General features: G+C 40.4%; 1 protein-coding gene across 4 annotated transcripts in view; it reads left to right on the forward strand.

The window, feature by feature from the left end:
• Positions 1–12,923, forward strand: part of SULF2 (sulfatase 2) — a 461,118-nt gene that overhangs the window by 208,225 nt on the left and 239,970 nt on the right. For all 4 annotated transcript variants that reach the window (XM_078651864.1, XM_078651862.1, XM_078651861.1 and 1 more), the window contains exon 5: positions 6,101–6,270. In XM_078651864.1, coding sequence (XP_078507990.1) covers positions 6,101–6,270 — 170 coding nt within the window. The remainder of the gene's footprint in view (positions 1–6,100; positions 6,271–12,923) is intronic.

The following is a 12,923-nucleotide window of genomic DNA, read 5'->3' on the forward strand; positions in this document are numbered from 1 at the left end:
TGTGCACATGTGATCTTGTAAAAACGCCATTAGTGTAAGACAGCCAATGGCTCAAGTGGACTACACCATTGCCCAATGATTTATGCTGTCATGGGTAGAAGCTAAATGTGAGTGACAATAGGACAGACCAATGAATGAAAAGGGCTAACCAAAAGCTCTACTATGTATATATAGGTGTTTCTTTAATTTAGGATGTTTTTTAATTAATTGATGCTGGCTAAATGGTTAACTTTCTAGGCCAGACCTAAAAAGAGGGCCTTCAGATCTTGTCCAGAGTTGCTCCAGCATGTCAGGTCAGCAACTGAGATTAAATGAGTTTACAGTATGGTATCTCAAACTATTCGCAATACGGTACCCTCCCCAAATAATTCACCAAATATGGGGATCAGGAGATCTATATGTACCTCTAGAAACGAAAAGGAACTAAAGATACTGCATTATTCTTGTCACAAATACTTCTTGGCAATGCCATTACAACCAATGATGTATCTGATCAACTCCACTTTAGTGAGAAATCAGTGCTGTCGAGAAACAAGGTTGAAAGATGTGCTAAGGCCAGACTTGCCATTCTGCCACTTTGGCATTTTGCTGGTGCGCTGCAGACCAGGGGCTGTTCTCAGAGCTGAGTGGGCCATACACAGCTATAATAATGGCCTGAGAGGCTAGTATTCATTTCCAATGTATTGACTAATAAACTGGGTTGTTGTGCTCATCTCAAAATTTAAAAAGACAGCGCCACCATGTGGTGGACTGTCACTAGAGCTGGTCCTGACAATTAAGTGCCGGTGCCGAGCACCAGAAACCACTGCCACAAATTAAGCACTGGCCGCATATCCTCCTTTTATCAGCTCAATTTTCTATTCAGGCCAGGAAAGGTGATGGCTAAGTATGAACTATTTTGAAGCGGTCTAAGTTTACAAGCATGTGGCTTTAACTAAGAACACCACTAAACATTGTCCGACTGATATCAGGCTGATTTGCATAAGATGAGGAATAACCACAATCGTAGGGCCGTGTGTAAGGCTTGCATAGTATTACCCTCTTTGGGGTGAATTTGGAAAACAAATAGGTGGTGTATAAAAAAATCCTCATGGATAAATACTTTCTGAGACACCCTTCCCCTCCTTAGGATCACGACTTAGTGTGTCCTTTCTAAGGCTTTGTTTACTGGTACTGTGAGAGTAGGAAATGTATTGCAAAGGTAAAGAACACTCAGTGGCCTAGAAAGGGTGCCAGGGCCCGAATGGTGGAGCCAAGAAAATTGGCCCCTAGACTTACGTCCAGGTACTCAAAGGCAGTAGGGGCACAAGAGACTGCCTGTACCCCATGCCCTCATGCCACTGCATCTGCAGCATCAGTACCAACTTCGCCCCTGTAAATACACCCTAAATTCAAATAGAGTGGGTGTTGCTAAAATATGCAATGGTTATTACCCGGACTTCAGTCCTCTGGTGACACCAGTGTTCTTACCCCTAATTAGCACTTAGGCCATTAGAAGATTAGACAAACCCAGTAAACATTGTGCAGTTCATAGTGCTGCCTCTAGGCTAAAAACAAGCAGATCTCGGATTATATGGCGTCGTTGACATTTTGATGCGCAAAAGTATTGACATCAGCCTCTGACAGCATAAAATCACAGACAAATGAATCAATAAGTGCAGGGGCTCTCGTCAGGAGGCAGCTTGCACCAACCCATTTCTCCTTCTAGCACTGCCTAAAATAGAACTAACTGACTACTATGAAAGTGGGGAGAGGATGTGGCATTATGGCCAGAGCTGCTGACTTCGGAGCAAGGGAATCAGGTTTGAATCTGTGGGGTTGGCTCAACATCCTGTGATTCTGACAGATCATCTAATCTCCTCGTAAATGTATGTGTCCTTAACTGGTGCTCATGAAAAGTGCCGGTGTTGATGATTAAGTGCCGGTGCTGAGCACTCGCAACAACCGGCTCAAATTAACCCCTTCGACGCTCATGACGAGCTGGGCTCGTCATGGTGTAGCCTCCTCGCACGCTCATGACGAGCCCAGCTCGTCATGAAACAATGGGATTCACGATTTACCAGCACAGCAGGGGAATATCCTCAGCAGCAGAGAGGTTAAGCACTGAATATGGAAACAGCACAGTTTGGCAGCCAGTAGTGTCTTTGTTGACTTTAGGGGGCTGTACAGCTTTTCAGTGAGTTCAAACAGTTTTTGAACTGGACATTTTATGGTTTTGTTGTGCCTGAACAGAATCTCTTGAGGGCTGCGTTTTTGGAGCTCTTGAGCTTCCCAGTTACAGGTATGAGCAGCACACCAAGTAAAGGTGTATTTGAATTCTGGGACATCACATTGGAAAATTAAAACTGATTTACTAGCCATCTGCAACGATGTCGACCTCCCATCCCTGCTTCCCAGTATTTGCTGCAAAGACAGCTCACATCATCGTCTTCATTCCCAACTACCAAACTCGGGTGCAAACAGTAGAATAGGTTTAGGGAGTAAACCATCAACAGATCTATTCTAAAATTCAAGAAATCTTTAAAGTTTGGACAGACATATATGGTTGCTGTCCGAATTACAAAGTTGCAGACCTGCATTCCCTGGTTTACTACTTGTCACAGGCGTAGGTTTACAATTCTTTAGGTTATTTCTAGAGTCCCATGGAGTTGCAGCTCACTCTATGCAATTATTGAAAAGTTTTCAGAACTCCATTTCCCTAAATGCAAAACACTTGCTTTTTTTTCTTTTTCTTCTCCTCCAAGAAACATTTGTATCCCCATCAAGAACCCCCTTTCTCTACATCCCCATCAACATTCAGGTTATTCTGTTTCTCCTCCTACAATGGAAATTGATTTACTCCTGCGCCTGTCAGAAGTACATCTCCAATTGTTTCATCATTGAAAATGGCTCAGACAAGAGGTTGTGAATGCCCATAAATGTGTGCGTTTGTAGGCGTACACAACTTTGGGGGTATTCTCTCCCTGAAACTCACCCTACAGAGGCGTTTTATTCACACTGAATCTCCAATGTGAGCTCATCCTTTAATGAATGCAAAAAAAAGATTATTTGTAAAAGTCCTTTTGCACTCATAAAAGAGTTTTTTTCACATGGAAATCAAACTTACATAAATAGCTTAGTCTATACAGACCTTAAATAATTTTGCAGTAGGCCTCTTGCTCAACTGTACTTAATGCCTTGAGCTAACAGTTTGAGACATATAGGCTGTTAAATGTGCCAGAGCGGGAATTCTTGTCCTTAATGTTCGAGTATAATCATTAAATAACTCCCACCATTGATTGTATGCACATTTGTTAGTCAACAAGGAGAAATGATAAGGTGCAATCATTTACATCAAATACCATGAACAGTGAAGACCAATTGGGGCTTCACAAGAATCAACAAAGAGAGTTGGTGTGAGATAAAGGGTTTTATTAACACATTGATTCAAACTGATTTATTTATTTAGTAAATATTAAATATTAATCATCATCACTACAGATCCAAATAATCTATTAGACGCTATTTCAAAACAAGATAAAATATCACATTAGTAAGAATTACAAATAATATAGAGAAAATTCAGCAAGTGTGTGTCATAAAAGAACCCCCTAATCTAAATTATTAGGATTTTGGGATGAAAGGGTAATTTCTTCAATAAGCAAGGTAAGGTGTCAGTCACAGAAACCTAAATAAAGGGTTGTGATGAGAGAATGGAAATGCATAGGCATGAAGCCTCAGCAGTGAAAATTAGCTAAATCTGGATAGTATTCTCGGCTATAAATCAGCAGGCATATCAAATCTCTGTGTGAGAATAGGAAGGGCTCAGATGGGTTCTTTTCTAGATTTGACAAAACTAAGAAACACACTAATATAATTTTGCAAAAACGTTATTTGCAACAAATCTTGCATTCCCCCTTCCTACCAACCAATCAATCTTCAGCAAACTCTGGGAGCAGGTAAACTTCCTATTTTCTCACATGTTCACAATAAAATACAGAATTGAGTCCTTTAATTGTTACATTGGTCATATCTTGTAGTTCAGACAGTTCTTTCCACGTTGCGTTTTTTGTGCTCACGGTGAGAACCTCACTATCAGTTGTTAAATATATAACAAATGTCTAATCACTAAATAACAGAAGGCTTCTAGAAAGTTACAGCATCTGCAGAGGAAGAGATAAACATCTTGTGCAAGACAACAGTTAGTGCGAAAACACGCCTTATGTCCCTAAAGTGTAAAGTCAACTTTTAATAAGGCATCAGTAGTCAGGCTAACTTAAGTCAAACAATATGTTCATTCATTTGTGTTCCTTTAATGTCTCAGTGTGATTACTTACTACAATTTTTCATTCATTATGCATGTGTTATTCAGCACAGAAATGTGCAATTTTCAGTTCAATGCATTTCATTTGCAAAATGAGGAAATTTGCTCTATCAGCTGCTTCTGTGGTCACATGCGAACATGACTATATGAATTAATTTGTACGGTTGGACTCCATAATTTTGGTGAGGGTTGAAAACAGTATACAGTGACCACTGCTTCTAGAAGTACTCTTAAATGTAACCAATTTGTCTTCTTTAATGTATTTTTCCATTCAGAAATTTCACTGACTTTATCATGTCTACTCCCAGCATTCCTCCAGTATGTCCATAATTAAAATCTTAAGCATGTCCTCAGAAGACTTGTGGATTAAGCCATGCACCAGTATGATAATCTAGCTCTGTACTCTTAGTGAGTTTTGATCCCTATTGAGATGTGAGCCTCATTACATACAAAATCCTACCAGTGGATAAGTACTACTCCATTAGATTACCGCTGGACTGTGGGGTAAATTCAGCAGCACTGTAATTGTATATTACTGCAGCTGTATGAAATATCTGTGGACAATAATAATATAGATGGGCAAATAGATATCCCTGCATTTCCAGAAGTTTCACAAATAGACCTGGGGTGAAAAAATAAAACTGACCATACAATAATTAAATTTATGGGATAGAAATATCCTCTGTGCTTCACTTCCCAAAACCACTCCTCCATCATTGCTTGAGTGTTTTGTAACACCCTATAGCCAAAGAAAACCATTATTTACATTGAAGAAGCCAGGTATAGAATGTATCCTTTTTCAGACAAATCAAAGATAATCATGCTTTGCATGCTAATGACCAATTTCTGTCCATAATATTCCTTTTCATAATGAGACTAGTGATCTGAAGAACCGAGCACATTTTCCAGGTAATCCTCACCAGTGATGTCTACATTCGTAGCAGAGACCCCTTATTCCTGTTCCATCTATAGGCAAAATATTTTTTTACAGAAAATTATTGTCCTGAAAAGTGGTGCATACATTTATTTGTTATTTTATCTTAAACAAGGATACACAATTCCTACCATTCCTGCAACTGTAATGTAAAAACAGCATTCAAAATACTAGTTATTATAAAAACTGTAACTGGATGATATATTAGCGAGTACCTAAAATGTCAGTTGTGGAAAAGAAAAAACACTATATCTGTTAAATACTTGATTAAACTGTGTGATCCAGGGTATAATCCTACATCACTTTCTGTCTCTTCGTCTGCCATCTCTGTGAGCTCCTAAAACAGTGTAACTCTATTATTAGGCACTATGTGACAGATATGACAAATTACAATCACTGAATTGTTTTCACTCTAGTCTCTACCATTTGTTATTTTATGCTAACCTTTTAAAGGTGATGCCTGTTCACCTCTATTACGTATAGTGAGAACGACAGAAATCACAGTGATCTATCTTCAATGACAATTGTCATGAAACATATAAAAATATGGCTTTACTCTTTGTAGCATTGGCTATCTCAATTATATATGGTTTGAGGTAGATTGATAGTGCGATGAAACTTTGTTACTACTGCACTTTAAAAATACCTAATTTATAACATACCATGATATCAAGCGACATTTGGAAAAGTGCAACAGCAAATAAAGACAGGACACTGACACCTTTATTGTAGAAAGCATGTATTTGCAGAGGAATAAAACTAACCCTGGGATTTGAAGACAGCAGAGTAAGGTTTTGTTGAGATTTGTGGTTTCTTGAGAATTTCTTTGTGCTTTCTGTTAAGAATTCAGTTTTTTTTCCTAGGATTACTTGACAGACCTGATCACCAATGACAGTATCAATTTCTTCAGGACTTCCAAGAAGATGTATCCACACCGTCCTGTTATGATGGTTGTGAGTCATGCGGCGCCACATGGCCCTGAAGATTCCGCCCCCCAGTTCTCACAACTATTTTCCAATGCCTCACAGCACATGTAAGTAACATTGTCCTATCTCCAGTCTGGAAGAGGGTGGGGTAGAATTTTGCAAATATCTTTAATTTCATACCCTTATAAAATGTGAAGAGAAAATATTTTATGAACAAACATAATACTTGCAGATTTGCAAATCTAATAAGTGTTTTATCTCAAGTTGTAAAAAATGATTGGTTTGTCAATTTTATGAATACAAAACTATATTGAAATTGTTTCTTTAATACGCTGGAATTTTGTTTAGATTAAGTCATGATTCACTTTTAAATAGTTTGTGGGAACCTCTAGGTTCATTCAGTTACTTTTAGAAGGCAAAGCAAGTATTTGTTTTGCCTGCAATTCGAAATGTAAAATCTATCAGAACCATCAATGTTGAAGATTGATGCTTGAGCAGGGTAGATGTTTACACTTACTTTTGTGTAAAGCGTCTGTACTCTCAAGCATTTTCGCAAGGACAAAAATATTGCCTGTGGTATGACAGAGGGATTGAGGGAGGTGGAAGGTGGGAGTAAGAGAAGTAAAGCATGTACATGGTGTAGACAGTGAGTCGTGGAGTTATTTTGAGAGTCAGATCATATCATTCCTATGCCTTTGTCCTCTGAATTGCCATTATGTGACAGGTGGGCATGCCACAGAAGGCTTGCGCTAAGCTTCAGCAAAATGGCTCGTTCTGATCAGTTCAAGGTTCTCTTAGATCCTTAAGCCCAAAACTAACAAAGCATTTATGTGGCTTCTGTCTGCTATCCACTTACTAGCCTCATGTGCCAAGAATTGAAGACTAAGCTTTAACCTTTGCTGTAAAACATGAGAGGGAAGGAGATACCTATTTAGTGGCTGAATGCTCCGAACTTCTCCACTTATCGATATTGTGTGATCCTAGGCTAATGTTTTACATTACTTTTCCTTCTTTTTCTTGTCAAACAGTCATATCCTTTTTCTTAATTATCACATATGAGAACACCTTGAAATACAGAAGTTCAAGATGTGTGCTGTACAAAAACTTATCTTGTGTTTAATATAATAAACTGTAACATTCTTCCAAAAAGATCCCTCTCTGGCCACAAATAACTGCATCAACACCTCAAATTTCCAATTTGCAATCATTTTCCTGAACGAACTGGGAGAATACAAATCAGTTTTCCATAAATGTAATCAATGTAAAGGAGAATTCGAATCAAACTCTATTGCAATATTGCACATATTTTACATTACTAATAAAGTGAGGTGTTTAAATTAATGTCTAGATGTGTAAAATCCATGTACCCTCTCATAAATTCAAACATTACTAGCCCATTACACACTCTACAATCGGCCCTTAAGCTTCATCGAGCACGGCATCTGACATACATTTGAGGTTTGTAGTATTTTGTTCTCCTGTACCAATGCAATTCTTTGCTCACAAGTGAAATTGTGGTGTTGAGATGAGACTATGATGAGCGAAAAAGCAAATCTCTTTAGGGAAAAGACTTAGCTCAAAATTTATATGAGAAACAATTTGAAGAAGGCCCCCATACTGTTCAATGGGTTTGTCGTACAAGAGATATTATTGTACATGAAAACAGCACAGCACTTTCACCCATGTAACTGTGAATGGCAGCAAATATGAGCATAAATGACCATGGACTAAATTTGAAACATAAATTTTGAAGAGCACAACTACACAATCTATCTAATCCCAAACACAGAAAAGCTCTTCTAAACCATAGTTTCAAATCTTTGTAGGCAGTTGTGTCTTGGGCTCTGATTCTGAGAATCTGCCAGAACTCCTCTCCAGCACCTGGAATCCAGCTTTGTAGGCAGAGCAAATGTCTCCTTTAGAGTTTGGTCTGCCAAGGAGGGGCCAGAGGTTCATATTTATTTAGCAAAGTGCTTCTGGCAGGCAGATCTGTTCGCACTGCAAGCAAAACCATGCTTGACATTGCATTACATTGTGGACAGCCATTTTGCGGGTTGCAAGGGAAGCCTGCATGATACCACTTTCACTTCCCTCTCCCATCATGATCCTTTGGGTTCACCGCAGAGATATTGTTAGGTTGGGGGATCCCCCTATATTTCGCTGTTCCAAGAGCGATGCAGAGGGAAACCTTCTGCCCCCTAAATCTAATTCTGATATCCTCCAACTGGTGTATAGATGCTTGGCAGGGGTAGTTTGGGAGGTGATACCTCTGCTCTTGTCCCTTCTGTTCAATCAAGATGAAGCCTAGGCAGTGCTTAATTTAGGCTGGTTTCGAGTGCTCTGCACCGGCACTTAATTGCCAACACTGGTACTTATGGCAATCTGCCACAAGGTGACGCTGTTTGTCTAAATTAAAGATGAGCGCAACAACAGTTGTTTATTAATTAAATAAACATTTAGAATGATTAATACCTGCTGCTCAAGCCATTCTCATAGCTTTGGGGGCCTGGTATAGTCTGAATGTTCCCTCTTGTAGGAGTGCAAGGGGTAGTAGTTGCTTTGGTAATGTCACTGGCAGGAGCAATGGGTGGTGCAAGCTGCAGAGGCCTTCTGAGGAGTGCACTGGCACTTCATTTCTCACAAACTAAGCACTGGGCCTAGGTCACATCTGGGCCCACATAAATTCAATTAGTTAAAAGTCACAAACAAATATGGAGAGCTAGTAGCATATGCTCATGTGTGAATATCAATTCAGTTTGCTCTTTCTGCTTTTTAACCTCACTGCTTCGGGACACTATCATGCTAAGTTGCAAAACCAAGCTTGCTACGACAAAACTTAAGAACGGGTGTATGACGGAACCACGCATGCAATTACCACGCATTGCTTTACAACGCATTATATATATTTTAACTCGTTGTAAACGTATGAGTGGTAAAGGAATATACGTGGTAAAGTCATGCATGGTAAAGGAATGTGTGATAAAGGCATTTGTGTGGTAATTGATGCGCAGTAAAGGTATTGCATGGTTTCGATCGCGTGACAAATGATGTATCCGGATTCTCTGCCATCACGCTCAGCTCAACAAGGATGCGACAGAAGGCACAGGGAATGTGTTTCCCACTGTCGCTGACGGCTGCCTTAGCCTTTAGTGGCACCGGGGAAACTCCACAGCCGACCCACAGTAGCATCACCTCCTTACCCCAAGCCATGGCCTGGGACTTCCGCAGCAGGGAAAGGAGGGGTGAGCTGGTGCTGCTGGAAACTAGTGTAAATGGCTGCAGAGTGGAGCGCCTGCAGCGCTGCATTAAATAATGATAGCTACGGGCAAAGTGAGCCGTATAACAGCTAGGAGCTATAAATACGGCACTGCTTTGAGAGACAAGTGCAAAGTAAGTTTTTTCCTGTTCTGATAATCCTCAGACATATCTGGTAATCGTTTATCTTGTCATCTGCATTTTATAGGGCACACCTGCAAATTGTGTGACCTCCTACCACTGCCGTCTTGCTCGCATGTGTAAATAAGGTGCATGTGTTGAGTGTATCCCGTTAGTTATCATGAAAGAAAGGGAAGAATGCCAGAGTGGTTCTTAATGGGAAACATCATTTATCATGCGTGGTAATTGCATGTGTGGTTCCGTCATACATCCGAATGGGGAAACATCATTTATCATGCAGTCGGAACCTCGCAATACCTTTACCATGCATCCAATACCACACAAATGCCTTTTCCACGCATTCCTTTACAACGCATGCCTTTACCACGAATATGCCCTGATCACTCATGCGTTTACAATGAGTTAAAATATATACAATGCGTGGTAAGGTATATGTGTGGTAAAGATTTGCATGGTAAAGGCATGTGTGGTAAAGGCATTTGCGTGGTAATGGACACGCTGTAAAGGCATGCGCGGTAATTGTATCCATGGATCTGTCCTACATCCCTGAGAATGAGATCGGGCTCAAATAAAGCCACACCTTGTGCGAACTTGGGAATTTTGCACTTGTTTGCAAAATTCTCAGGCTTTTCGGGCTTAGGGATTTATTTGCTCACCTTTAATTCTTATATGATGCTGTTAAACCATATACGTAAAACTCAAGGGATATATATCTCATGTGATCAAGACCGCGGAAATGCGGTCGAAACGCGTCAAGCTGGTCACTTGTCTTTGAATTTTTGGTGATGCTGACTTGATTCAAAAATGTAATAAAAAACTGCAATCTACTTGAGAACACGCTGTGGTCCGTATCTGTTTGTCCTGCTGTATACGAGGTGAACCAGGAGTGTGGTTGCTTAATATATATATATATATATATATATATATATATATATATATATATATAGTTACGTCTCATATACGCTTACTCTATCTTGCATTGCAAGCACAATATTACTTGGATTCATTCACCAGAAGTACTTGCCAATTTTACATGGCAACAGTATGGCTCTAAAAACATAAGCTTGACAAATGTTTTGCCCTTGGTTTTGTATCCTTTGTGAGAGCAGAGATCATGCTCAGGGAAAAGAAAGATGATCTGCAGTAAAGCTGCATCCACAGGGCACCTGTTAGGGTGCAAGCAGGTTTCACTGAGCAGCAAAGTGCTGAGTCATGCTACATACATGACTCGCACTATCACTCTTCTCTGAGCCAGGGACAGCAGAAACAATAAATATTGAAGCATTGATCTGCGCACAGTAATTTGTAATAAATGTTACAAGGCCAGAGGCTTTTCAGACTTTGTGCAGTAAAGCACTGGACTCAACAGCAAAATTATGGGATCACACTATGCCAATTTTATTTCTGCGTATGAGTGACGGGTGTGTATATTTGGGCTCTTCAGAGACAGGACACTGAGAACTAACAGAATAAAATAAATCAGCCAAACATCACGATTTTTATCCTCACCCGAAAGCAAGTTAATCTTTCTACCTACCGACATGAAGGCCATGCTCAATAAAGGGCGGTGGTGCATGCGCACACACACACACACACACACACGCACACACACACCAACCAAACCTGAAAATATGTTTACCCCTTAAGAGGAGAGTTGCAGAATGGAGGGGGGTGGATCTTGAGCGTGGGGTGTGGCTTTGAGGTCATCATCACCTGAACCAACCATGGAAGGGACAAGACCAAAGAGAAGGGGGCGAGACTTAGAGCTTGGCAGAGCCTGAGCAGGTTTTCCCCTAAAAACAACTAACAAAAACCTCTGAGGTTGCTGCAGGCGTCCTGGGGAGGTTGCAAACCCCATGATAGACGTCAGCTCTCAGAGTCTCCACACACTAGTTAGTAACCCAGTTTCAAAAGAGGTTTAAAGATCACCTTGTGAACATCAAGTGATATAGGCTATTTTTCTCTTCACTGGGAGACTGTGTAAAGAGAGCCTATACTGTGCGACTCAAGGTAGTACCATGTGAACTGACAGGTCTGGAACCATCCTGAGGAAGGGTTTTGTATCTGTACACATTGGGGCAGATTGTCCAGTATAAACATATTTCAAGACAATTTACATTTGCAAAGGATTTCTGCATTGCCAAAGTGTGTCAAATGTGCATACAAGCACAAATCCAATTTATTAAGGAGGATCTGCTCAAACACAAGTGGCATTTTTTGACATTTTGAGAAATAAGTCTATTAATATAAGCAGGCGAGGAGTGCTTTTAGGAAAAGAATAGCCACTATTGCCCACCCACACAGAAACACAAATCTTCTCCTTGAATCCAATTCACTAGCATGGGAAAGGGTATGACCCTTCAGTCTGCTCGCCACCAATATCCTTCAGTTCACATCTGCAGACGATGTCAGCAGTAGACGTAGTGCACATGCAAATGTAATTGAATTACTGGTGTTTAATAAAGGCAGGTGATGGAAGTCACATACTCTCTGCTGTGTTTCCTTGTTGCAGTTGACGGGTACATGCGTTGTGCTACGAGTTTAAACCCTGAAGACCTGAGGCAAAGGGTTTGTGCATCATTCAAAACATGTTAGTAGTCAATATTTTGTCCAGGATGTTTTTGTAACACAATATTTTTCAAAACGCCCTTCTGACACCAACCTTCATATAGAATCCTGCAATGGTAGAATGCCACCCCACCCACATGCCGGCGGGATATTTTCTTCCCCGAACCACAGCTTGATATCCTCCGACAGTGGTGCCATGCTGGCAGGCTGATGGCACGCACAAAGGTGAATTCACCCTGTTAAAAATGTAGGGCCTGCCTTCGATCCAGGCGGACAGTTACTCCATCACAACGGTGATGGATATCCTGTCAGCTGACATATAAATCCCATAGGATTTAATGGGATTCATATTTCGGTGGGAGGAATATCCGTCACCATTGTGACCGAGTAACCTATCCGCCAAGATCTAAATCAGGGGCGTAGTCTGTCTCATATTTTAATGAACTCTTGATGTCATTTCGAATAACAATCTCTACCTCCCTGTCACGTGCCATTGACCATTGGTGGCAAATGGTAATAAAAAACAATCCCTTTTTCCCTTACGCATATGTCCTTATTGTTTGTCTCGACCTAACATGTAACTATGTAGCTATGCTCTAATAACTGTGTAACCTTTGTAACGATGTAACCTGCAACTATGGTCTGATACTCATGTAAAGCGCTCTGATACCTCCGGGTCTAGCCAGCGCTATATAAAACCTTTCAAATAAATATGCGCGTATTTATGTTCAAACATGAAAGGTGATTCAATACATTATTTTAAATGTATACAACACTACACTCAGCATGCACCATG

This window comes from Lissotriton helveticus, chromosome 7, assembly GCF_964261635.1.
Source record: "Lissotriton helveticus chromosome 7, aLisHel1.1, whole genome shotgun sequence".
NCBI lineage: Eukaryota > Metazoa > Chordata > Amphibia > Caudata > Salamandridae > Lissotriton > Lissotriton helveticus.